At 35.5% G+C, this 27,566-nt stretch overlaps 3 protein-coding genes across 4 annotated transcripts; 2 read left to right on the forward strand and 1 right to left on the reverse strand.

The window, feature by feature from the left end:
* Positions 1-763: 763 nt before the first annotated feature.
* LOC21389377 (protein TOO MANY MOUTHS) lies at positions 764-2,344 on the reverse strand. The gene has a single exon (XM_010094767.2). It carries the CDS (start codon positions 2,230-2,232, stop codon positions 823-825), a length of 1,410 nt encoding a protein of 469 aa, XP_010093069.1. The 5' UTR covers positions 2,233-2,344; the 3' UTR covers positions 764-822.
* Positions 2,345-12,342: 9,998 nt separating this feature from the next.
* On the forward strand, positions 12,343-15,651 carry LOC21389378 (glutathione gamma-glutamylcysteinyltransferase 1). Its single transcript, XM_010094768.2, has 8 exons — positions 12,343-12,524; positions 12,771-12,927; positions 13,095-13,333; positions 13,542-13,705; positions 13,891-13,942; positions 14,111-14,338; positions 14,490-14,996; positions 15,173-15,651. Exons 1-8 carry the CDS (start codon positions 12,450-12,452, stop codon positions 15,257-15,259), a joined length of 1,509 nt encoding a protein of 502 aa, XP_010093070.1. The 5' UTR covers positions 12,343-12,449; the 3' UTR covers positions 15,260-15,651.
* A 931-nt stretch (positions 15,652-16,582) lies between these two features.
* Positions 16,583-21,192, forward strand: LOC21389379 (glutathione gamma-glutamylcysteinyltransferase 3). Of its 2 annotated transcripts, none has more exons than XM_010094769.2 (8): positions 16,583-16,759; positions 16,864-17,020; positions 18,148-18,386; positions 18,518-18,681; positions 18,889-18,940; positions 19,697-19,924; positions 20,090-20,602; positions 20,908-21,192. In XM_010094769.2, the coding sequence occupies exons 1-8, from the start codon at positions 16,685-16,687 to the stop codon at positions 20,968-20,970; spliced, it is 1,491 nt and encodes a 496-aa protein (XP_010093071.1). In that variant the 5' UTR covers positions 16,583-16,684; the 3' UTR covers positions 20,971-21,192. The 2 variants fall into 2 exon arrangements, with proteins under 2 accessions (XP_010093071.1, XP_024019168.1); XM_024163400.1 differs by having other exon boundaries at positions 20,090-20,453.
* Positions 21,193-27,566: the final 6,374 nt, after the last annotated feature.

Here is a 27,566-nt window from a genome sequence, read left to right on the forward strand (position 1 = left end):
CTCTGATTTTCCCTTTAGTAGATAGTACATGTGGGATGAAAATGTAAAAAAGGAAAAGCTATTCTTAGCTCAAATTGGATAAGGGGCAGAACCTCATACATGGAAATTTAAACAAGAAAGAAATCAATGCCATTTAACATGTGTTGTCTAATCACTTTGGTAGATGTTCCGCGGGTTTCATGCAAATTACAGGTAACATCTTAGTATGTAAATTCCAATGCAAATTGAGCTGTCAAAAAGTCTATGTTTGTATACCATCCTGTACACAAAAAAGGGATTTGCTTATAACGGACAAAATCATGTTTGAGATTGTAAAACAGTAGCTTTTCTTGAAAATATCCACTTTTTCTCCTCTTCCCTTTAACATGAAACTGGTGGAGTTGCATTGATTTCCCAGAAAAATATATGGAAATTGTAGAGCAAGCTCCAGAAAGTTGGTGATTGATAATCAACTTAATACCAATTCACAAACTACAGAAGAATATGAAAAGAGCCAATAAAGACGAAAGTTTCAATGAGAATTTGTATGCTCTTTGCATTGGAAAAAAAAGGCCTTAATTATACATTTGCCTCCTAACATAGTCCATGAAACATCCAAGAGTCCTTTTCCAAGTCAGTATACCCTGTTCTTTTTTTTTTGGTTATACCTAATCACTTTTTTTAACATCCTAATCCACAACCAAAACAAACAAAAAAAATGTCGAACTCTAATCCTAGAAAATTAAGCAAACAAAAGCAAATGGTTATACCTAATCACTTTTTTTAACATCCTAATCCACAACCAAAACAAAAAAAAAAATGTCGAACTCTAATCCTAGAAAATTAAGCAAACAAAAGCAAAATCAACAACCCCAAAATCACAAACCCAGAATTAGGAAAAGCCTGAGCTGTAGATAAGCTTCCCTCAAGTGGGACCGGGTTGGGTTTCTGTCCTTCTTTCTTACACAACTTCAATTGACCAAAACTCCCATTACTACTATTCTTGGCAGACCACAAAACATCCTCATCATCAACACAAAGTCCTGGGTTTCCTTCCAATTTGAGAGTTTGACCAATTCTTGAAGTTAAGTTTGAACCGGGAAAAGAAACTCTACCGCTCAAGCTGTTGTTTTCCAGATTGATTTCACCCACAAACTTCAAAAGCCCAAACTCTTTTGGTACTGTTCCTTCAAGCTTGTTATTGTCGAGCCCCAAATAGCTTAAGTTTTTCAAATACGCTCCCATTGAAGCAGGAATATTGCCTTCCAAACCCATGTCTGAAAACCCAACTCGAACGACATTTCCGAGATTTTCCCACACGTCTGGAATCTGACCTCCGAGGTAGTTACCGCTCAAGTAGACCTCTCTGAGTTTGGTCATGTCCGACAAGAACATAGGAACTCCGAAGCTCCCAAAACTGTTGAAGCTCAAGTCCAAAAACTGGAGCTTCTTAAACGCTCCGAAACTCTCCGGGATTCTGCCGGAGAGCCCATTGGAGCTCAAGTCCAGCTTCAGAAGCTCCGACTGATTAATGCCCATTGATGGAGGAACTTTTCCCGATAAGAAATTATGGCTAAGATCAAGAACTTTTAGGTTCTTTAATCTCGCCAAACTCAATGGTATTTCACCGCTTAGCTGGTTTCTCGAGAGAGTTAACTCTTCTAAGTTGACCAAGTCGCCGACAATATCCGGGATTCTTCCGTACACTCTGTTCCCGGTCAGAACTACCCTCCGTAAGCTCGTGAAATTACGGAGGACGCCGCTTAAGGAGCCGACGAACGACGGGTTGTCGATGAAGACAAGCTCTTCTAGCGTGTCGGTGGGGCCCACTGCGATGTCCGGGAAGGAAACGGGAGAGTGGTTGAAGCAATTGTAGAAGAAGAGCTTACGGAGGAACGGGAACGACGTGAAGAGGAGGGGGCTGAGGACGGCGTCCGCGGCGCAGGGCGGGTTCGGGGTGTAGTCGGAGACGTAGCCGAAGCTGAGCTCGGTGACGTGGACGGTTTCGTCGTCGGAGGAGTTTACTTCGGAGAAGTAGCTGCAAACGACGCCGTGTGGGGCGGAGGAGCAGAGGTCGCCGGGGAAGACGGAGCGCCAGGGGATGCCGGAGTTGATGGAGTCGAGGACCCGGTACGTGGCTTCCTGCTCGGCGGAGTTGAGGGCGGGGATGACGGCGGCGTAGTCTTGCTGGTGCGAAACGACAACGTTGGAGAGGATGATGATGGCGAGGAAGAGGGGATGGAATGGAGCCATTCTGAAGTCTGGAGAGGTTTTTTTTTTTATTAGGAGCTTGGATTTTGTGGGTATTAATGGAGGATGAAATGTGATTTGGGGGAATAGTGGGAGGGAGGGAGGGAAAATGTGAATGTCAAGGATATAATGGTCAAACTGTCAAAGAGTGAGATTTCAGTGTCTGAAGAAGTAATGGTTGGACGATGACTCATGAGTTTTTAGTGGGAAAAATCGGAGTGTGAAGTTTTTTATTATTTTCTATACATTTCTTCTCAATATTTTATTATTTGGACAGTGCACGGCATTTTGTAATATTTGGAAAAATCGTTCGAACTCTAAACTGAAAAGGGACGGAAGTGGCAGCCGGAGGAGCCGACAAGAACCTGCGGAGGACGCAGCCGCGAGAACCGACAGCTACGCGCCGCAACCGCCGACCTGATGTCTCTGTAGCCACTGTTCCGACCTCGAAAGCGACGCCTAACTAATCATCCTAGCGTGGTGCCGACACGTGGCGTTTGTACGGAAGATCGTTACTGAAAATGACAGGGCATGCGAATTCCTCCCTCCCTCCCTCTCTTTCGTTCTTCCACTCCCTCGAATCAGAAACCAGCTGGCCTGCCCTGTGGGGCCCACTCCGTGTGTGAGCTTTTTCGCGCTTCTTTTTTATTCTTTTATTTTTTTTTTTTCCCCTTTAATTTCTCTTGCTTTTTTGGATAATTATTTTGTTTGTTTGTTCCTTGAGTGGAAGCAAAAGCCAAAAGCAGTTAGAGACAGAAAGGAAAGTGAGAAATGCCCACATAATTCCAGACCAAAAAACAAGCATTAAGCATTAAGCATTAAACGACGTCTTTTTTTAGGAGCGACCAATGGTCTGTCTTTACTTTGCTTTGGTTAAACTTCAGGCTTCAGCCACTTTAATTAAGGAAAAGAGCTCTCTCTTCCTGTCCTGCTTGAGTCTTTCATTAAAAATGGATTATTTATTCTAAATGTCACGTCCATTCATTTAGACTTCGGGCTTCTACTCGTGTTAAAATGCGTGTTAGGTTGGTTGGCATGTTTTGGCAACTGTCCGTGTCCGTAATAATTCAAAAACAGGTGTTAGAAGATTGGGTTGCAGAATCGCATTAGGTACAGCTTATGTGGATCAATTTCGAATTTGAAATTCATTCGGATTTTGTGCAGTATGATTGGCGACCTTGGATCGATTTTATATGCAGATTCCGTGGAGTTTATAAACCAGATTTTGAATCAAAGAAGATGTAGTGGAAGTTATCTCAAAGTGGGCGTGTTGTACAAATCAAGTGCAAGTCCGGATTAATATATAGTCTTTAAATTCAAAGGTTAAATCCGATTACAATGCAGCTTTCAAATTTGAATGGCTTATATATATTCATTCAAAGATTAAACTTGAGCTGCACATGTGATTGGAACTTAAAAGGCGCGTTTGAAATCCATTTTAAAATGATTTTATTTTTTTGTATGAAAATAAAAATAAAAACGTTTTTAATCTCAGACATAAATTATTTTAAAAAATGTATTTAGTAATTTTATTGAGAGATTATTTTCAATATATAAAAAATAAACTGTGTTTGGCTTATACTTTTAAAAATCTATTTTCAGTACCTAAATTAATTATCTCTAATTAATATATTGAGTAATTAAAATGGAATTAATTTATTTCTTCATCTTCTTTAGGAGTTACTTTTCTTTACTATCTTCCTTTTTCTTGAATATATTTCGTTATAATTGACTATTTTGTGTAGGATGAGCTAGTGTCACATGAAAGAACTGGGTCTGATGATCAAGAAAAGCGTCGACCCTTCTAGCTCATCAACTCCAACTTATTATCCTCCGCAGCAGCAATTAAGTCCTCTTGACGTGCAACAAATAGATGAATGAAATGTTCAATGACCAAATGCAGATGGTCACTGCTTTACGTCATCATTTTCCTAGGATTGATATTCCTATGCCTCAAGCATCACAGATGCTTTCTCCACCTTCAAATCCTATTGACATTCAACAGTGGATAAATCAGATGTTCGATTACAACATACAACTAGTTGCATCGTCTCTTTTCCGGGGTTGATATTCCTACGCTTTCGTGGCCATCGATGCTTCGAGCATCAGCCATCGAGGATGAGGATGACGAGGACAACGTCAGCTATCGGCGTTGACCGGCATTCACTGGTGTTGACCGGAGTGTTATCGGGGGAGGCGAGTACCAAATTGGAGCTCTTGGCAAAAGTAACTCCAAAACTTGGGGGCGGCGAACCCAGACTTTCCCGGCGACGATCGGGGCTAAGATTGGTCGGGTTTTGCTCCTTTCCACGGTGGGAATACAACGGCGTGGCTCGCCAGGAAAACGGAAGTCCGACGATGGCCGACGCGTGGTGGCAGACACCAACCGAACCCAGACTTCTCCGGCGACGATCGGGGCTGAGATTGGTCGAGTTTTGCTCCTCTCAACGGCGGACATACAACAGCGTGGCTCACAAGGAAAATAGAAGTCCGGCAATGGCCGACGCATGGTGGCGGACACCGACGGACAGTTGCCGGCGTTGATGGCAGACAAGAGAGAGAAGAGAACAGGAAGAAGGAGAAATCTGAGAAAATGAAAAGGAAAAAATGAAAACGATTGAGAGCTTTTTTGTTTAACTTTTTGGGTTAAATACAAAATCATTTTCATTTTTCATTTTTATACGTTTATATTCCAAACTCAATCTTCATAGTATTTTCATTTTTCTATTCTCAAAAAATGTGAAAAACATTTTCAAAACTACTTCCAAACACACTGAAAATTTGACTTGATCAAAAGAAATCCAAATATGGCTTGCTGTAGTGGAAGATAAGGCATCGGAAATTTGAAGTTTAAAGTTGCTGCCATCGAAGATCAAGAGGCTATTTATTCAGATTTGGAGAATCATGTTGTGAGTTGGAGTAACTTTAAATTTTGAATTAAAGCACCTGTCATCTGAATCATGCTGCAGAATCCAAACATGAATAAATTTAGCGTAAGATTTTAATTTGAGAGAAAATCGTGGATATTTTATTTTGAGAAAAATTATAAAAGATTTTTTGGAGAGATTTTCTTGTAGAGTTACTTTGAAAGGAGAATATGTGAACATATTATACAGTTTCATCAAATAAATAAAAGTGCAAGATATTGTTGAGAGTGAATCATGGAGTTTGAGAAGATTCTCAAGAGGCTTTAGTTGTTCTATTTAAAGGTCTCATTTCTACTCACTAAGTGTATGGACTTAATAGAGAAAAATATTCAGGAGATTGTCTGTGAATGTGTGAGCGTATTGAAGTGTTCGTCGTCTTTTGGGAGAAAGATTTGTAGCTTTTGGGAGAAAGCACTTTGCTAGACGAAGAGAGTTCGCCGAGTAGATTGAAGATGAGTGGTGCTCGCTAAACAAGATCACTATAGAGATTCGTCACATCAGCGTCATCATCTAGGAGGGAGTCATTAAGTGAATAAGTTCATCCAGTGTTTGTAATTCTTTGGAACATAGTGATTTGTTTACTGTTTGAACGTGGCCCCGCAGATGTAGGTGTGTACATCGAACTGCGATATCATATTGTGTGTTTCTTTACTTTTTGTTTCCGCATTTTATTCTATCCGAGCAATTGAACACAATTAATCCTGAACTTAATTAATTAACCAGTGTTCCAGACAGTGTTCTAACACTATCTGTGACACCCGACGTAAAATCAGATCTAACAATGCACTTAGTATATAAAACAAAAAAAACATTTTTTCACTAATCACAAAAAAATACAATAGTTAGACCATCTCCAATGCAAATACTAATGTCAATTATATATTTACCGATAAAAAGTGTAATATGGTATGTTATTTTTATTTTTACTCCAATGCATAATGTTATTTGAAATACTAAATTTATTTTTTTCCATTATTATTTAGTTTTGAAAGTTGTAAAAGTAAACTTTTACAATGATTACATAAAGGTAAACATTTCAACTAATAGCAATCAAATGTCAAAATTTTCATATGTTATACTGTTAGCGTTTATGCCCTTAGGAATAAATGTAACAATGTTCTTTGAGACATTTTGACTATTAATAAAGATTTATTTATTTCATATATCTATGTATTGTTCCGTTTATGTTCATATTAGTTGAATGTATGATAAGCAAGCTGAAAGTCTGAGACTGTCATTTCAAAATCTTTAGGTCATGCATGTAATGTGAAGAACATGCGAAAGACAAGAATCTAAAGATGATAGTCTAAATCATATGATCCACAATCGAGGGAATAAAGTTTGGCGCTTTATTCATGTTAAGATTGTTATGTTGTCTACTTCCTAACGGAGACGGCTTGTCTTGGGCATCGGAGGTGGGACTCCATTGGTAGAGACATTGATATAGTTTCTAAAAGTGAAATCCATATTGAGTCAGACCAAAATTGAATTGTTTTAATTAATAATTTTGTTTGAATAAAACAATTAACTTTTGACGAATTATATGTTGTCATCTTAATCCTGAGATGGATGATGAACCCGTATGCTTGCCTTGTATCCTTTGATGTACTAAAGGGAGACATCCTGACATTACATAAAGGTACACTTATCGGTACATTGGGGGTATGACTATTGTATGCGTAGATTCGTTATTCATAGATAGTTGAATCCATAGCTCCTATAAAGAGTCAATGATATCCTCTTATGCATTATAGTGGATTGGAAAATACGAGCGCTCGGCCATTAGACCACTCTGTGTTATCTAATGGTATGAATAGTGTTTTTTCGATGGTTTGATAATGGAACATAAGATAAATGTAATCGGGAAGGTAAAACAGAACTTGACCTCAAGTCGATTATGGATATCCTATGGGGATGATATACTAATATATTGGGTCAAGACTAGAGCTAATCAGAGCTTTGTAAATACGCTATATAAATCGAGAGTGCAGCTCTAGGCTTTTAGTGAAATAGCGCTAGAGCTTTATAATCATGAGACAGACTTGTTGGTTTACAAGTAGTGTTGTGGTTATAGGAGCTTGATTTATATATGTCCATCGGGTCCCTTTGCTAGCTCACATAATTTCCTGTAACGATACGGCGTATTTCTTACATATTGGTAACTTGTGTTATTTCCGTAAAAGAGGTTCAAAGTTAATATGAGATTGATTAATTCACGAGTGATTTATCGCGTGAATTAATTATAGATAAGTTGGTTGAATTATTGTTTTAAGAGTTTTTAATATGGGAAGACTATCATATGACTATTTTGATAAGACAACTTCTCTATTAGGTTGCTTGAATCAAAATTGAGGCTCTGTGCAAGTTTCCCGTGTTGAAAAACTAGGAAAACAAATTTCGTCAGTGCAGACCGGTCGACCGGTTAGTGAAGACATGTCGACAGTAAGTTATAACGTCTCTGTCACCAGTCGACCGGTTGTAACGTAAAATGCATGCTAACATGGCAAAATCGACTCTAGATGCGATTAGAACTTTGGGAAACCTAATTATTACGGAAGTATGACTTCCTAAACACTATAAATAGCCTATTAAGTCACTTTATTCATTAGATCACTAGAGAGACTTTTTAGAGGCTATTGACAAAAGATTCCTGAGAAGAAAAATTATTTAATTCTCAAGAACAATTTTTTCTATGGCTCTCTTGTGATTGGAAGGAGATCAAGAATACCAAGAGGAGAATGAACGACATGTGCCCACCCGCACTCCGATCGTGGAAATGAGAATAACAAAGAAGACCTGTTGGTTGAGGCTCTTCCAGTTGTTGTTTGGAACGCTTTGATCTGTCAGACGTGCAGTTTCCTAAATCTCAAAAGGTATGATTTAGATCTTTAGTATTTATGTTATATAGCATCATGAACATGTTCTTGATTGGCTTTGACTTTGATTTAAATTTTTTTTTAAAAAAAAATTCCGCTGCGCACTCGATGCCATTATTTTCCAACATATACTTGGTGAGAAATTTGTTACAAAGTATAGCATATGAAAAATTTGACACAATAATTGGATTGCATTGGAGAGTATTTTTTACACTCAAATGTTAAATTTACAATTGACACACCAATTATAGCATTGCATTGGAGATGCTTTTAGTAAGGTAATATATCTAGCTTGCTTAGTTTCACTGGATCGGGCTTTAGCTCATTTCCTATTTGAGAATGGGAAAGATATTGGGGCCGTTTGGTAACGTTTTTAAAATGATTTTGTTTTCGATACAAAAGTAAAAATGAAATTGTTTTGATAATCATTCTGGACTGATTCTGAAATTGTGTTTGATTAGTTTTTTAAGAGATTATTTTGAGTATAATAAAAAAATGAAATCGTGTTTGGTTATAATTATTAATTAATATATTATAACATTATTGACAAGTACCAGGAAATGAAAACAGAAAAAGGAAAACAACTTCCAACAATTTTCTAATTCATTCACAAAAATCATTCTCATGTTTTTTGTTTTCAAAACATTTGCTAAATAAACGCGGTATGCAAACCGTTTTCATTTTTGTGCCTCAAAAAAAGTGCAAAAATATTTTAAAAAATAAACAAAAATTAATTCCAAACAACACCCGTTATAATTCAATCAAAATATTATTAGATTTTCTGCTTAAATGACTTGGAATGTACGTATTGAAGACTGGATTCAGTGTAAAAAAATGCGTTTAATAGTTTTATCAAGAGATTATTTTCAGTGTAAAAAAATCTATTAATGTCTCTCTTTCTCTCTCTCTCTCTGCTCTAGAGAGAAGAAAATGAAAAACGATTAAAAGTCATTTTTCATTTCTTTTTCATTTTACACTAAACTAAAAAATCGTTTTCATTTTCGTTTTTTATCTTTATTGCGCCAAACGCCGTTTTGAGAACATTTTTATTTTTTTTTCTCAAAAAACGTAAAAAACAAAAACATGATCAATTTCAAACATGGCCATGATTTTTTTTAGTCAGAAGAATGTATATATGTTATACCTACAGCTTTGTTGGATGAATATGAATTAATTCATTAAAAAAATAAGAGAAAAGTATACGGTTTCTTTTGGAAAAAAAAAAAACTAGAAATACTAATTGATAAAAGTATCATTTACGTCACTTTATTTAAAAATAAATAATAATTATTTAATTAATAAAAAATATAAAATATCACAATAACACTTAATTATTTAAAATGAGGTAAATAATTAAAAAAACATATAATAAACCGTACCTTAACTGTGCACTAGAATCAAATGATTATATTGGAAAGGAATAAGGATGTCTGAGCCCTTTTATGAAGTTTAGTTGGTGCTTGGTTGTTTGGAAAGGAACCGAAAAAAGATTATTTCGTTGTTTAATTTGGATGTTTAATGAACTAAGCTAACTAAAATGCTAGTCGTCATGTTTTTCATTACATTTCATTGATTTTCCTATGTTGTTTCATTCAATATAATTACAATTTAATCTAACGGCTAAAAATTGTACATAATCCATAAAAATAAACATAACACCTAAAATAACCCCGCTTCTTTTTTTTTTTTTTTTTCCCCTCGAACAACCTTTGAAATAAAGCATATTGAAATGGCCACAAGTAAATATGAGCTTACAGTTACAGAAAATAATAAATGGTTGCAACACATTAGAAAACCACTTTGCCAATGTTAGCAAAAATTCCTCTGTGATCAGTTTTTGTTTTATGCCTTATTAATTTGGGGGCGAAACCAAAAAATTAGAATTTAGAAATGGCAAATCAGACATAAATTTAGTAGTCATGTTTTTTCTGGCCAAAAGCCTTGATCTACAATGAGCATTACAATTCTGGTCAGAACTTAAAAAAAGAAAGAAATAAAGAAATAAAGAAGAAAGAAAACACAAGCTATTTCCTTGTTTTTTCTTTTTTACCAACCTTAACTGATGTAATTTTTTCCTCAATTTCTACACCCTGTATTTTTTTTTTGATATATATTTTCTGACTAAACCTTTTGAGAGACGCAGCCGGCCCTATCAAAACAACAAGAGAGAGGAGCTTTTATAGTCAAAGGCTGTCATCGGAGTTTATGGTGGGGATTGTGGCATGCCATTCACGGAGAAAGACGGATGCCAGATCAAATTTAAAATAGGAATAGGATCGTCGTGTGTTTTTTGATGTGCTGGTCATTGTCTCTCCCTATCCTATAGAGGTTGTGGTACGTGAGAAAACTCGAGTCGTCTTATAGTGCACACAATGTTTGTCACATTCTCATGTTTACTAACTACTCGTCTTTTCTACCGTGTTGAGAGGCCTTGCTCTCTTCTTTGTTTTGGTGATCTAGCTTGTGCATTTTTCATTTCCGTTTGTAATAACAGTGGTTCTTACCCCGATTAGTTTTACGTTATTGTTTTTTCGTCCGCAATATATGTTTCTTTGTATTTTTTTATTGTCTTTGTGCTATGAGTTTCTTAATATCGGTTGATTGGGTTGTTTTCATCGACTGTAGAGGATATGTCAAATAGCTGTGTTTGACTGTGTGCTCGACATTTTCTAATTTCCGTTTGTGGAGTTTGGCGCACGTTATTTTCCCTTGAGTTTCATTTGAATTTATAGATGAAACTGATTATCTGTGATCGTATTTCTTATAGTATGAACTAGTGTATGGATCGGTGTTGGTAATGTCTTTTATGTTTTAGAATATATTATTCATGTAAAAAAATGCAGCTGTTTTTTTATTAAAAAAAAAAAAAAAAAAAAAAAATTTTTTTTTTTTTTTTTTTTAAAAAAAAAAAAAAAAAAAATTTTTTTTTTTTTTTTTTTTAAAAAAAAAAAAAAAAAAAATTTTTTTTTTTTTTTTTTTTAAAAAAAAAAAAAAAAAAAATTTTTTTTTTTTTTTTTTTTAAAAAAAAAAAAAAAAAAAATTTTTTTTTTTTTTTTTTTTAAAAAAAAAAAAAAAAAAAATTTTTTTTTTTTTTTTTTTTAAAAAAAAAAAAAAAAAAAATTTTTTTTTTTTTTTTTTTTAAAAAAAAAAAAAAAAAAAATTTTTTTTTTTTTTTTTTTTAAAAAAAAAAAAAAAAAAAATTTTTTTTTTTTTTTTTTTTAAAAAAAAAAAAAAAAAAAATTTTTTTTTTTTTTTTTTTTTTTTTTTTTTTTTTTTTTTTTTCCTGATGATTAGACGCGAAAGGCATTACATAATGAGAGCAGTTTTAACAAAGAAATTAGTTGAACAAGAGGTTGACTGGCTGAGGGAGAATAAACATTATTCATCCTTTTTTTAAAAAAAAAAAATTGTTATCTAATATCTTCGTTTTTCAGCAAAAAGAACAAAAATAAAAATCTAATATCATTTTCCACCCCTAGAACTTTCTCGATTGGATTAATCTTATAAATAATCCCTCAAAGTTTACTTTTAATAGTCCATAACTTTTAAAACGTCTCATAATTAGTAATTAAAATTTTACTTTATTTCAATTTTAACCTTTTTATTAACTAAGTATTGAATATTAAAAAATAAAATTTAGAGACAAAAATAATTTAAAAAAATAAAAATTAATTTCCACAGATAGTTTTAAAATCTTAATTTCCACATATAGTATTAAAATCTTAATTTTTTTTAATTTTGATCTTTAATTTACACAAATTTTATTAAAATTTAATACTTAATTAACGAAAAGACTAAAAGTAAAATAAAATAAAATTTTAAAAACTAATTGTATAATATTTAAAAAGTCAAGAATTAAAATAGATTAAGAATAAACCTGAAGAACCTTTCTTTATTTTATTTTATTTTTTGGATTCTGTCGTTATCTTTGTTTGGCGGTGCCTTATTGGAGGCCTTTGTAAAAATAACTCTTTTGAAAAGTTTTATTAGTAAAATAACTTTTTAAAAATTTTTATTTATAAAATGACATCTTTTTATAAAGAATGAGTAAGTGTCTTTTTTCATAAAAAAAAATAAAAAAAAATTATTTTGTTAATTGTTGGATAGTCATTATAACCTATTGCAAACCTGGAAGAACCTTTCTTTATTTTATTTTATTTTTTGGATTCCGTCGTTATCTTTGTTTGGCGGTGCCGTATTGCCCGTATAAATCTTGGTCTTTTTGAAAACAGTTAATTTACGCGGGCGGTAACGCCGCATTCGTATATAACGTAGTACACACGAACTTCCTTAAAACCCTAACACACACAGTACGGTTTGACTTCAACAAAATATCAGTCCCCCCCAAATCCTCTTTTTCTTCCTTCATCCAATAATTTCTTCTACAAAAATCAATTAATTTTTTTTCCAGTAAAAAATGGCCATGGCTGGTTTGTATAGACGAGTCCTTCCTTCTCCTCCGGCGATCGATTTCGCTTCATCGGAAGGAAAGGTACACTCTTTTTATTTATTATTTTGCTCTTTTTCTTTTAATTATTATTCGTATTTTCGTGTTTGGTTCTCGTCCAATATTGGTTTTGATCATGAAGGTTTAATTGAGGCTAGCTATAGAGTGAAATACTTTTTCGTTGTGAATTTTTTTTTTTTGGGGTTATTTTTCCAGTGAAATTATTGTTTAAAATTGTCACCTCATTTAGATCCCTCCGTGATTTTATGCTGTTTTGGTTGGAATTTGCAGCAACTTTTTATTGAAGCCATTCAGAGTGGAACCATGGAGAACTTCTATAGATTGATCTCCTATTTTCAGACACAGTCAGAGCCCGCATACTGTGGGTTGGCCAGCCTTTCCATGGTCTTGAATGCCCTAGCTATTGATCCTGGAAGAAAATGGAAAGGTAAGAATTTGAACGTATTTGTGCATATATATTTTGTACCATGAGATTTTGAACATGTATTATATATAGTGGAATTTAAGTTTCCTTTAAATTGACTATTAAGTGAACATTGAAATCCATCACACTTAAGCCTCTGTTATTTTGGTCCTATGTATTTTGTGTTATAGGACCTTGGAGATGGTTTGATGAGTCTATGCTGGATTGCTGTGAACCTTTGGAAAAAGTTAAAGCTCGAGGCATCTCATTTGGGAAGCTTGTATGCTTGGCTCAGTGTGCGGGAGCGAAAGTTGAGGCATTCCGTACAAACCACAGCACCGTTGATGATTTCCGTAAATATGTCATGAGATGTTCCACTTCAGACGATTGTCATTTGATCTCATCATATAATAGAGCAGCTCTCAGACAGGTTAGGATTAGTTACGCAAATAGGTGTAAAGTTTATGTTTAGCTAGAAAAAGTAAATATTCATGCTTCAAAGTAACAAACGTGATGCATTACATTGCACGGGGAGGCTAATTGTCGCAGTTTTTGCCATGTTTATACTTTGCAAAGCCATGCTTAAATGGAACTTCCAGCTTGTTTCTTGGCAAATACCAATTAAATTTTTGTTGCAGACAGGAACTGGTCATTTTTCGCCAATTGGTGGTTATCACGCTGGAAAGGACATGGCACTTATCTTGGATGTTGCACGTTTCAAATATCCTCCCCATTGGGTTCCACTGAAACTTTTATGGGAAGCCATGGATCATTTTGATGGAACAACTGGACAACGTAGAGGGTAAGAGTTATATATACCGTATTTCATTAAGTTTAACCACTTACAATGAGATTGGACCTGAATCTTAGGAGCCGTTTGTAACTTAAACATTTTTGAAAAAACTAGATTGTTGATTCTCTATTTTACAGTTTTTAAGTTGCAGCATATTTCATTGTGAATTTATCTTCACGTTTATTTTTTCCCAGGTTCATGCTTATAGCCAGGCCTCACAGGGATCCTGGACAGCTTTATACCCTGGTACGGTGCAGGTTTGGTTATCTCTGTCATTGTCTATATTCTTGAACTATTTTACAATATCTTTGTGTCTGTGGAAAATATATGTATATAAGGCTGTAACTTGTCTGAAATCGTGTATCTGTTATCTCTTATAAGTTAACTTATATATGATTCTCGAACTTCTGGCAGAGCTGTAAACATGAGAGTTGGATTGGTATTGCTAAATACTTAATGGACGATGTTCCTCTTCTGCTGAAGTCAGACAACGTCAAAGACATTCAGAAAGTTCTCTCTGTAGTTTTCACATCTCTTCCTTCCAACTTTGAGGAATTTATCAAGTGGGTTGCAGAAGTCCGGAGACACGAGGACGACAGCCAAGGTTTAAGCCCAGAGGAGAAAGCTAGGCTTTCTGTCAAGGTGTTGTAAAGCTCAAATTTATTTACTTTGACTTGCCTCTGATACCCTTTTATGCAGGGGGCTTGCTCTTTTTCTATTCAGAATGACATATTAATTCTGCATTTTGCTGTACTTCACTCCAAATATTCACTTCCTATGTTTTGTTCTGTAGGAGGAGGTATTGAAACAGGTTCAGGACACGGGCCTTTTTAAACATGTAACATCGTTCCTGTCTTCAGCAAATTTATGCTGCAAACACTCTATAACTTCTAGATTTGGAGAGGATTTACAGAATATTGCGGCAAGTGTGTGTTGCCAAGGGGCAGAAATTTTGTCAGGGAACTCCGGCTCTCAGGCTTATTGCTGTCAGGAAACATGTATCAGATGCTTGAAGGCTAACGGTGACAAGCCAATCACAGTGGTAAGCGGAACTGTTGTAAATGGCAACACTCAACAGGGGGTTGACGTGCTAGTACCTTCTTCCCAGACAAAACCAACTTGCAGCTGTACTGGTTCAAGAAATTACACCGGCTTACATCCAGCTGGAGATGATGTTCTAACAGCTCTTCTTCTGGCCTTGCCTCCTGAGACATGGTCGGGGATCAAAGAAGAGAAGCTTTTGCAGGAAATACGTAGCCTTTTTTCGACTGAAAACCTTCCCACTTTGCTTCAAGAAGAGGTAACTTTTATTATGATTCAAGTGGCTTCAACATTATTTATCAACTCTCTGATTGTCGCAGTGCCCACTGATTGTATTTTTAGTCAAATTCATCATTGCTAATACGGTTGGGTGCCTAATATATTTGTTCTTCATTCCGAAGAAATTTCTGAATGGTAAATGTGATTATTTGGCAGGTGTTGCACTTACGACGCCAGCTTCATCTTCTGAAGAGATGCCAAGAGAACAAGGTGGATGAGGTTCTTGGTGCACCTCTCTGTTAGCACATCCTTTTTGTTCTGTAATTTTTTCTATTGTTTTGTTTAGTTCTAAGCAAACAGGGTATAACTAACTCAGACGGCATATCGCTGCGATCGCAACCTCATGGGTGGCGTGCCTAGACGTGCCCGCCGCAGGTAGAAGAGCCATGGTAAAAGAGACTTGCTCGGGAGATGGAAGTGGTCTTCAAAAACGGGTTACGCTTCTTGAATTTAGTTGTAGCTGTAGTAACATAGGCATAAGGGCATATGCCAAAAACAAAAAAGTAGGAAGAAAGAAATAGTTTTGAAGCAATTATCATCAGACTTAAAAGGGTTGTGACATTGAATTTAATTCATCGCCAAACAAATGTACAATTTATTCGAGTCAAAAGGTCTATACTTATTTATTTATTTAATTGAGAAGGTCTGTATATCTTGTTATCGTTATTTTTCTAAATCTGAAGTAAAAGTCTCTTTTATTTATGCTCACACTTTGGATACGGAGTTTTGGATTTTGTTTCGTCGGATTTAACCGTTATAGTTGAAAGCAAGTGCACAAATTGACTATGTAGGTGATTAAGTACTGGTCTTATCGTATGACAGGGTGTCTGTCGTAGTTATCAATTTTATCTTTATTTTTTCAAATAAAAAAAAATCAAGTATATTTTATTTGCTCTCCAATTATTTTACTTTCAAATTTTCATTTTGTTAATTAAAGATAATTTTTGTTTTACTAAATACCCCCTCATATGTGAGGTCACATGCTGCATTGCACAATGCACGTGATTTACTCCCTTAAAAACTTGGGAGAAGTTATTAAAAACGCCGTAGTTATCAATATTTTTAAAGAGTTTGAAAATGGTTTCGTCAAAAATAAAAGATAGGGTTTAAATTATTACCTATCAAAGAGTTTGAGGAAAAGATGTTTTGCATAAAGCAGGAAAAAATGGTGGTAGGCTGGTAGCTTTCCCTTTCTTTTTCTCTTCTTTTTGGACAAGAAAAGGGAAGTCAACAGTTTTGTTTGTACCAATCGGACAGCTAGATTCTGACGACCATAAAAAGGGCTGTAAATTGGAAGAATAAACAACAGATAAAGATAAGAACTGTGATTTGTGAATTTTCTCTCTCTCCCTTTCGTTTGTTTGTTTGCGGAGAATAATCAATTTGGTGACTTTTAATTTTAATTGTAAATCACAAGAAAAGTCAGGCGAATATGGTCGAGATCCCCTCCCGACGCCAAAGAATGACACGGTAAACGGCCGGTCAAACTGTAAGCAAACTATATATATATATATCATGTACCCACACATATATATATATATATATATATATATGTAGACACACACACACACAATACGCACATGAATTTCAACTTAGAAAATAATTCCTTTGGAGAAAACAAGTACAAGCGGAACAAAAATTCCTCAGAAGAACGGAAAGTCAACAGTAATGGCGATTGCAGGTCTTTACCGCAGAGTCCTCCCTTCCCCTCCAGCGATCGAATTCGCTTCCCCGGAAGGAAAGGTATGAAAGCTCTAACTCTCTCTCTCTCTCTCAAATCAGCTGCTGAAGTAGAATTTTGGCGACATTTCAGTCTGAGTGGCTTTTTGTTTGTGTGTCTTTTGAAGAGTCTCTTCACTGAAGCTTTAGGAGATGGAACCATGGAAGGGTTTTTCAAGCTCATCTCTTACTACCAAACCCAATCGGAGCCTGCTTACTGTGGCCTTGCCACCCTTTCCATGGTCCTCAATGCGCTTTCAATCGATCCCGGAAGAAAATGGAAAGGTAAAACTTTTCTTATTTATTATTTTCGAAATCGATTTGTTTTTTGGAGCAAAATTTAGGAACTGAATTTGAGCTTAGTTTGGTATTATTTTTTTCTCGTAAAAGTTGATTTTAATATTTGATAAATATTTTTAAAAGTGTTTTTTGAATTTTTTTTAAAAAATTTACAGTCAAAATTAAAAGTAGTCTAAAGACAATTTTAACTTATTGTGCGAAAATCAATATAGTACAATTAATAAAACTTTTATAATATCCCTAATAAAATTTAAAATTTACAATCTTTTTAATTTAAAATTCATACTTGTAATATAATATAATATAATAATAATATTGCAACAAATAATATCATAATTATATTAATAACTATAATATTATTATAATTATTTTAGTAACATGATATTATAATTATAATATGATATTATAATTATAATATATTATAATATATAATATAATATATTTTATTGATATAATTATATTCATTATATTAATAATAATATAATAATTAATATAATATAATAATTATATAATCTTATAATTCTAATATAATTATATATTATAATGTATTACACACGTTATAGTTAGTAATATTATAATATATTTTATAATATTGTACTTATATTAATCATTTTAATGATATTATTATATTATGTATCATAATTATATAATATGTTATTTAATACTAGTTTTATTGTATTATATTAAATATAATAATAAATATACATTATATTGTAATTATATATATTATATTAGTATAATATAATATAATCATTTTTTAAAATTATTTTTGTTATTATTTTAATAATATTATTATATTCTATATCATAATTATATAATAATAGTTTTTTATATTATATTAAATATAATAATAAATATATATTATATTATAATTATAATATAATATAATATAGTCGTAATTCTTAATTCTCTTCTGGCTATTACATTGATTTTAGAATCAGCACAGCTACTATAATTATAATTTATCAAGCACTTAGCTGCTTTTTGTAATAACTGTTTCTTCCTTCAGTACAGTTAAAAGTTATTTTTCCAAAATCTACAGCACTACTAAACTAAGCCTTAGTTTTTGTTTGATAGTAATGATTGGATTCAGAATTGATAGAGTTTTTTAGGCCCTTGGCGATGGTTTGATGATTCGATGCTTGATTGCTGCGAACCTTTGGAAAAGATCAAAACCGAAGGGATCACATTTGGGAAAGTTGCGTGTTTGGCGCATTGCAATGGGGCTAAAGTTGAACCCTTTAGGACCGATGAGAGCACGGTGGATGAGTTCCGCACACGTGTAGTCTCGTGTTCCTCTTTGGAGGATTGTCATGTAATCTCCTCGTACCATAGAGGAGTTTTTAAGCAGGTGCTTTGCGCTCGTTCCTTCAGTTATTTAGCGACTTGTAACATGCTTTTTAAGGGTGCACATAAACTTTTTATAGAAGTTATAAACTTTTTATAGAAGTCATGGGAATTCATGTTACTATTTTGTTGCAGACTGGAACTGGCCATTTTTCACCAATTGGGGGTTACCATGCTGGAAGAGATATGGTTCTCATATTGGATGTTGCTCGGTTTAAATATCCTCCCCATTGGGTTCCTCTTACACTTGTCTGGGATGCCATGAACACTATTGATGAATCAACGGGACACCGTAGGGGGTAAGCTCTCCTCTTTTGAACTTAAGAGTTCCATTGTAAGCTATAAGGCCGAATGGCTTGGTTTTTGATGCGATTTGAGAGTTTTGTGATGTGAATAATTTGAAATAGTATTGCTAATTTGTTTCGATTTTGCTAGGGGTAACCTCATATGATAGATTGTCGATTATTATAGTTGCAATTGACGTCTAGAAATATGTTATTTTTCAGGTACATGATAATTTCAAGGCTTGATAGAGCTCCGTCTATTCTTTATACAGTGGTAATGTTCTTGTTGGTTGACCTTTTCTAGTTTCTTATTATTGTGCATGCTCACATGAAACTCTGCATCCAATAAGTTTCCTAATGGATCAGCTCAAGATATATCCTATTCATTGTTAAGTTTATGCAGTTGAAAAAAGTAAAATAATTTAGGATTCTAGTCATTCTTTACTGGTTTGATGTAGCAACATTTGGAACTACCCACACAAATTCATGCTCGAAGAATTGTCAGATTGACTTTGTAGAATTTGAACATGACCAGAAAATAGGATGAGGTGAAAATAGTGGAAATAGTGGAAGATCTATGAACTTATTATGGAGGGCATAAGTAGAAGCTAGATCTATCATCAGCTCCCTATGGCGTTGTTATAAGTAGGGAAAGTAGAAACATTGGAATGAGGAATGATCGGGGTAGGTCTTGGATTTGATCTTATGTAGCAATTGTCTAAGGCCCCGTTCTTTTCGCTGATTCGAGTTTAGAATTCGAGTTTTGCTACAATAAAAAACTCTCAGAAACAATCACATCTAACTTTTTTGCTACAGTAAAAAGCTCTCACACAACATCACATCTCAACTCGAATTAGCGAACTGAACGGGAACCTTTCTTATCCCATTGCCGCTGTTCTTTATCTTTTGTGATTTTGTTATTTGGTTAACTTGGAATAATAATTCAGATTTTGATTCCCGTGCACTTTCTATTCTTTGCATGCTCACAACAAATCTTTTAGCACTCTATATAACTGCATATTTTCTGCAGAGTTGCAGCCATGAAAGTTGGAACAGTGTTGTGAAGTACTTAATAGAAGATGTCCCTCTCCTCTTGAAGTTAGACGACATGAAAGATGTTCAGGAAGTACTTTCTGTAGTTTTTAAGTCACCACCTGCTGATTTGAGAGAGTTCATCAAGTGGGTTGCGGAAGTTCGGAGTCAAGAGGATGGGAGTTTATTTTTGAGTGAAGAGGAGAAAGGAAGGCTAGCTGTAAAGGTTTGTCATGGGTTCTAATTTTATTTTTTCCTTCGATGTGGTGAATATTCTTTCTTGGATATTTTATTTTTCTTTTCTTTTATTTTATTTGTAGTAGATGGAAAAGTCTGATTTCTTTTTCAAAGGAAAAGTCTGATTCTGAGATTTATGCTTTGTGCTTTTCAGGAAGAGGTATTGAAACGAGTAAGAGACACTGAACTCTTCAAGCATGTATCCAAATGGTTGACCTGTGAAAGTGTTCTTTGCAAAGAAACCAAATCTTCTGGTGATAACAGTGCATTGCCCAAGATAGCTGCAAAGGTTTGCTGCCAAGGAGCTCAAATTTTGGCTGGGAAACTTTGCTCACCCAATGAATTGTTCTGCAGACAAACTGATGTTAAACTTTTAAAGGCTGATGGTGAAAGGCCTGTAACAGTTGTATCAGGAACTGTAAGGACAAATGGCTCGGAACAAGGAGTTGATATGCTGGTACCGTCATTTCGTCCCGAGCCAAGTAGTTTGTGTGCCTTTGATCAAGGTAGTTGCAAAGGTATGCACCCTTCAACCGGTGATGTTCTAACTATACTTTTGTTGGCGCTGCCTGAGCAAACATGGTCGGGCATTAAAGTGGAGGAGCTTAGGGAAGAAATTTTCAGTCTTTTAGCAACTGACCACCTCCCCAGTTTGCTTCAAGACGAGGTTAGATTAACTAATAAATTCCAGATCTTTATGTCGTCACCTTTTTATATTTTCAGATGAAAAAGATATTAAATCTAAGACCTAATACAACTCATCCCAGCCTTTTCTGTGCATGATTTGATAAGTAAATTAGAATAATGAACGTATATATATATATGTATATATATGAAAATGCGTCACCTAGTTATTGGAATAAGACTGTCGTTCATGTTGGACATGTTATATTTGAATCATAATTTGCTTACAACATTCAATAGACGCTTATTTTTCTTTCCCTAATGCCTTATGGCATGTCATTTTGACAGGTTCTATACTTGAGGCGCCAGATTCATTTCCTCATGACTGATCTTGGGGCTCCTAATCCTTGATTAGCATATAATTGCTCATCTGCTAAATTTTCCTCCCAAACAACAGTATATAAAGATACTGATATTAAGTGGAGACGAGATACAATGACAATTACTGAAACTATATATTTACTTGTGCAATCGTCGTTGCATGGTTCCAGAATGATTAAGTGTACTCTGGATATAAACTTCTTGAATAAAGATATATACTAAATTTCATGGGGGTTGTTTTTTGCATTTTTGAGTTAGGGTGACTTGAGCGATGATTTTGAGTTGAGTTTGAGTTATAATTTAAGTTGAAGTTGTAACTTGAGTTTGTGTTTATATGTGCACATTTGAGTTATGATTTGAATTGAGAATCTATTTGAGTTTGTATTTAGGTGGGTCAAAACTTAAATTTGTATTTAAATTGTATTTTAATAAAAATTCAATGGTGATGAAAAATTTTAATAGGGTATATGGGTGGGGTTTTATTCGTCTTTTCGTTGTGAATGCATAAAAAAAATCATCTCAATTAGAATTAAAATAAAAAAGTTATGACATTTTTAAAAATAAAAAAAATATTGTTCGTTAACTTGAGTTCGAGTTTATAAACTCGAGTTAAAGGAAAAATTTAAACTCGAATTTAGTCTCAAATTCAAGTTCAAACTCAAATTTTATAAAAAAAAAATATAAACTCAAATAGAATTGTAATTCAAATTTAAATTTTTTTTAGTTTCGTCTTAAAAAAACAAGTGCATGAATTTTGACAGTGGAATTTATTATCACCATCATTGTGACCACGTTTCTGTATTCATGTGACACCGACTGCGTGAGCAGCATTGTTCACAAGAAATTTGGGACATTCACTCATCTTTGCGCTAATTGAACAGCTTGGTTCAAAGTGATTACCCCACTTTTTTTTTTTAAGTACATTGGTTCGAAGTGAACTTGAGTGTGGAAACAAATGAGATCATCAGTTTGGACTCATTAATTAGCGCAGAAGAGAGAGTAAACATGTGAACAAATCAAAAGCTGATATTTTGGTTTTTGCTTACGGATATGGGTGTGCAATGCGCATTAGGCACTGCTGCTGTCGTCAACTTTATGTTTTGTGCGAATTGAATTCCGTGGAAAGCCACATTTCATTAAAAATGATGCTTTCTTCTTTTCCTATGTTGTTTTATTAACGTGTGATTGGCTTAATAATCAAAAACTGTTAAACATCCTCATTTTTTTTAGTTCGAATTGAAAATTTAAGTTAAGAAGTGAATTTTTTTGTGAGAGAGAATATTATAATAAAAAAGTTTAATTGTGATTTAAACTGTAAAAAGAGCAGAGTTTTAATTTAATTTAGAGGAAAATAGTTGCACACCGCACCAACAACCCCCTTATTCATACTCCAAGCAATTCCAACTTTGGTACCCATATTGAAAATGGAAATAATAGAAAATATGCTAATATGAAAAGTTTAAAAAAGTATATAGGCTAATTTTTAGTTATAAAAATTAATATGTCATAATTTGTCAAGTTGTGGTTCATAACTAGATAAGTTATGGACAAACTTGTCAAGTTATGGTTCATAGCCAGACAAATTATGGATAAAACTGTCCATAACTTATCAAGTTATGGTTTATAACCAGACAAGTTATGAACGAAAACAGTAATTTGACCTATTTATTAACTTATGTAAACTATTGGCCTATTAATTTTAATTAATCTCAAGGCTTGGCCTATTTTCCTCTTTCTCCCTATTGAAAAACCATTATCTCTCTCAAAATATTAGAGAAAAATCTTCACAAATACTCATCTTCACAAATACTCTTTAAAAGTGTATAAGTCTTGATTTTTACCTCTTAATACTTTTTTTAGTCAAATAACCATATCAATAAAAAGGTATTAATTAAGAATGAGGAATAAAAATTCAGACCCATATACTTTTAAGATAAGTTTAATAATTTTTTCAATATATATACATATATTTATTTATTTCAGAGCTCACAAATTGTTTTGGATATATAGAGGTTCTCTCATTACATTGAATGTAATTTTATGAGGCGCTAAATAGTGTATTAGTGATACAGGGCATACTCTGTTTACTCTATGTGGCTAAACTGTTTGATTTACCTATTGTCGTTTCCTCCTGTGGCTTGAAGTTAATTGTCGTTTGAGTCTATTTTGTGTCGTTTCTTTGCTAGCTAAAACGCAGACTTATCTATCGTTTGATGTGTTATCTTTCAGCTATAAATAGCCGATTGTCAAACTCTTAAGAATTAATGAATTATTACTAAAATTTCCCACAGATTGATTTTCTTCTTGCTTGTCGTTATCCCTTGTTTTAGGGTTGGGTTCTTGTGGCCTTATCCATTTGGTTTAGCCAGAGAAGTCTCATAGATGCGGCTGCACCATTTGGTATTAGAGTTGAGGCTTTCCCAAAGCATGGTTGACACCGGTGAGTCCAGCCTTCCTAGGAGTGAAGATGAAGAACGAGGTATCCCTGCTTTTTGGGCCGCCATGGAGAAACTTGACCAGAAATTTGAAACCCGCTTCAATACCCTGTCACGGGACTTAAATTGAGTCCTGACCTACCTTGAAGCCACCGCGACGGGATCCCCCACCTCTGCGAGAGCAAGCGACCGCCTGAACCCCACCACTGTTGAACAAAGAGTTGTGATCCCGAAGACTTCCTGAGTTCGTTGCTGACCTTGAAGAACTTGAGATGGAGAACACGGCTGCAGCGCCACCACCTCGACCTACCGCACCACCGACTCGAGTATGACTAGCCGATCTTGAGGGTGAAGAGGATTTTACGCCTTGGCTTGCTTAGGGTACTAGGTATGGTCTACAGAACCCTCCTTTTAATGGTGAGCGAAACTCAAATTTTAAGCTGAAAATGGAACTCCCTGACTATGATGGCAACATTGATATTGAGGATTACCTTGATTGGGAACATAAGGTTGACACCTTCTTTGAGTACATGGCTGTCCCAGAAGACAAAAGGACGAAGTATGTAGCCTCCAAACTAATAAAAGGGGCTACTGCTTGGTGGATTTCAATGAGTAAAAATAGAGACAGAGATGGAAGACCACCGATTCGTTCTTGGGCCTTTATGAAACAGTTGTTGCGACAACGATTCCTGCCCAACGATTTTGAACAGACTCTCTATCGATTATTCCCACGATGCTTGCAGCGAGGCCGTAGTATTGGGGAATACATGGAGGAGTATTACCGACTGAGTGCTCGCAACAACCTTCCAGAGTCAGAGGACCAACAGGTCGTTCAGTATGTTAGAGGACTGAGGGATTCAATCCATGACCAGTTCACCTTGTGACCCATTTAGAGCTTGACCGATGTTGTCACTATGGCCTACAAGGTTGAATCACAACAAACTCACCGAGTCTACTCAGACCGGAAACCCACTGACTTCAGTCTAGACAAGGGAGGAGCGAGCGAGCATCTGCAACGATAGGGAAAATCTCCTCTAGAGGCTGCCAACATTGGGCAGACCGATGGTGGGAAAATGTTTCCGATGTAATAAACCCGGGCATCGTTCTAACGAGTGCCCGCTTCGAAAACTCGTGACTCTCATTAAGGAACTTGGAATTGAGGAAGAATAAGAAGAGGGGACTAAGAACTATGGTGAGGAACCCGCAGAGTTTAAACAAGTATTCGGTGACGAAGGAGAAAGGGTTGTTTGCATAGTCCAAAAGCTTTTACTCACGCCGAGGGAGCTGGTTGTTAACCAACGACACTCAATTTTTCGAACCCATTGTACGGTGAGTATGAAAGTGTGTGACCTCATTATAGACAGTGGCAGCAGCGATAATTTCGTCTCTAAAGCGCTGGTTAAGGCCCTTAACCTTCCCACGGAGAAGCATCCTCAAGCCTATAAGATAAGATGGATGAATAAGGGGGTTAAGGCATTGGTAGACACAATCTGTAAGGTACAATTGTCAATTGGTAAACGTTACCAAGACACAGTGACTTGCGATGTTATAGATATGGATGCCTCACACATCTTACTAGGTAGACCTTGGGAGTTTGACGTGAATGCCAAGCATGACAGACATGCCAACAGCTATGAATTCATTTAGAATGGCAAGAAGATAGCATTGATGCCGTTGCCCCATCCGGAGATTTCAGCTGGCCCAAGTACTCACACTGGCCAAATATTCCTTACTGCCCTGGGAAGGCCTTCCGAGCATGACATGCAGTCCGCCGGGTTGGTCATAGCTTTAATAGCAAAGGGGACAACCACAAGCGACCTCGCGGCCCCTGCGGATGTGCAAAAATTGTTGAAAGAATTTAAAGATTTAGTTCCTGAAGAGTTGCCTGAAGAACTCCCGCCAATGCGAGAGATCCAACATCGTATTGACCTTATTCCAGGAGCGAGCCTTCCTAATTTGCCGCATTACCGAATGAGTCCTCTTGAACATGAAACCTTGCATAAGATGGTAGAATACCTGTTACAGAAGCAGCTCATCCATCCCAGTCTTAGCCCATGTGTCGTACCAGCCCTCCTCGTCCCAAAAAAAGATGGGAGTTGGAGAATGTGTGTCGACAGTCGTGCCATCAACAAAATCACCATCAAGTATCGATTCCCAATCCCTCATCTCGGGGACATGCTTAACAAATTAGAAGGGTCAAAGATTTTCTCCAAGTTAGACTTGCGGAGTGGTTATCATCAAATTAGAATTCGGCCTGGCGATGAATGGAAGACCGCTTTCAAGACGCGGGAGGGGCTGTACGAGTGGCAAGTGATGCCGGTCGGCCTTTACAATGCACCAAGCACGTTCATGAGACTTATGAACCAAGTTCTTAAGCCTTTCATCATGAGATATGTGGTTGTTTACTTTGATGACATACTCATCTATAACAAGGATCCTTCTGAGCATGGGGACAGCTTCGAGATGTATTGAAGGCATTGCGGGAGCAAAAACTCTATGTCAACCTTAAAAAGTGTGAATTTTGTACTAACAAGTTGCTCTTTTTGGGTTTTGTGATCAGTGAACAGGGCATTGAGGCGATGCACGGAAGGTTGAAACCATCCGCAATTGGCCCACACTAAGCACCGTGCACGACGTCCGGAGTTTCCACGAGCTAGCAACCTTCTACAGGAGATTCATTCACTATTTCAGCTCCTTCATAGCTCCTATCACGGATTACCTCAAGTAGGGCCGGTTTAACTGGGGGGAGGAACAAGCGCATAGCTTCGCTCTTATTAAAGAAAAGCTCAGTTCCACTCCCGTTTTAGCCTTCCTTAATTTTGGCAAGGTTTTTGAAGTAGAGACGGATGCCTCTATGGTCGGCATTGGGGCTGTTCTATCTCAAGATGGGAGGCCGGTGGAATTTTTTAGTGAAAAGCTATGTGAAGTGTTCGCCAAAAACTCTATGCATAAAATGACTCCACGCAAGCGCACGCAATCGAACAAGTAATATAGTAATGAGTAAAGTATCGTCTCCACAGGGACTGAGTTAATGAGGAATTCTATTACAAAAACCAGTTTTATCAATATGATTGAGAATAGTTTGGATGTCAAATTGATATTAATTAAGTGGAAAGAATGTATAAGACCAAAGACTGTAATTAAAATGCATACACGAGGTAAAAGTCAACAAGATCTGAGCTTAGAGCTGTGATTTAATGATGGATGAAGGCTAGGATTACTGATTTCCCCTCGGTTGTAACTCTGACCACGATTTGCTATACGATTGCTGTAGCAAAGTTCATCTAGTCAACCTAAAATTCTACATAATCATCTTCCGACAGATTTATGCTTGTAATTCCTTAAACCAAACCAACATATTCCTATGTGTTTTAGTTTACAAACCTGACGTTAACATCAATTTTAATGGGTTGTACAAGATAATAGTATATTCCTATACTATCTCTTACATTATCCAAGCTAGATCTAACTCAACCAACCTTTCTAAAATTAGTTTAAGTTTGTGTTTTCTTACTAAATGATGGCCTGTCACTTAATAGAAAGTAAACAATAAATATGCTTGAATAAACCAGATGAAAATTACATTATCAATCAAAATAGCAAATAGATCTTCATTGCAACTTTGGTTCCATCAATAATCTAGCTAAAGGAATTTAGCTCATGTTTAGTTCAACAAAATCAGAATTAATAACAAATAACAGATCCATAAGGTCTCGAAAAGTAAATACAGAGAGAAGGAGAAAACAGCTAAGCTAGAATGTGAGGTAAAAAACCCCTGTATATCCGTGCTGTACTATTCTTTTCTCCAGCTCCAGCGTCCAAAATTCCCTGTACTCTCTTCTATCTCCGTTTCCAGCTCGTACAGGAATTCTGTGCGCCTCCCCTGATTTCTCTCCTCTTTTCTGGCTCGTTGTACTATACTCTTCTTTTCCTTTATATACTCGGGCATGTTGAGGTGCCCTAGTGACAAGTGTATACATGAGAGTCATGATTGATGGTCCCCCCTCCTGGTGCTCTTACAACTGTCCCGTCAGTGCTTGGACCACTACCAGCGCTAAAAGACAAACTGCGCCAGCTTGCTAATTTTTGGCTGCTCCTGCTTTTGCTGCGACTTTGCTGCAGCAATGCTATGGCATTGGGGGCATTTCAGCATTTGTGTTTTCCACCGTGCTTTTCTCACCAAAAGCCTAC

The sequence above is a fragment of the Morus notabilis genome, unplaced genomic scaffold (genome assembly GCF_000414095.1).
Source record: "Morus notabilis unplaced genomic scaffold, ASM41409v2 Scaffold267, whole genome shotgun sequence".
Lineage (NCBI taxonomy): Eukaryota > Viridiplantae > Streptophyta > Magnoliopsida > Rosales > Moraceae > Morus > Morus notabilis.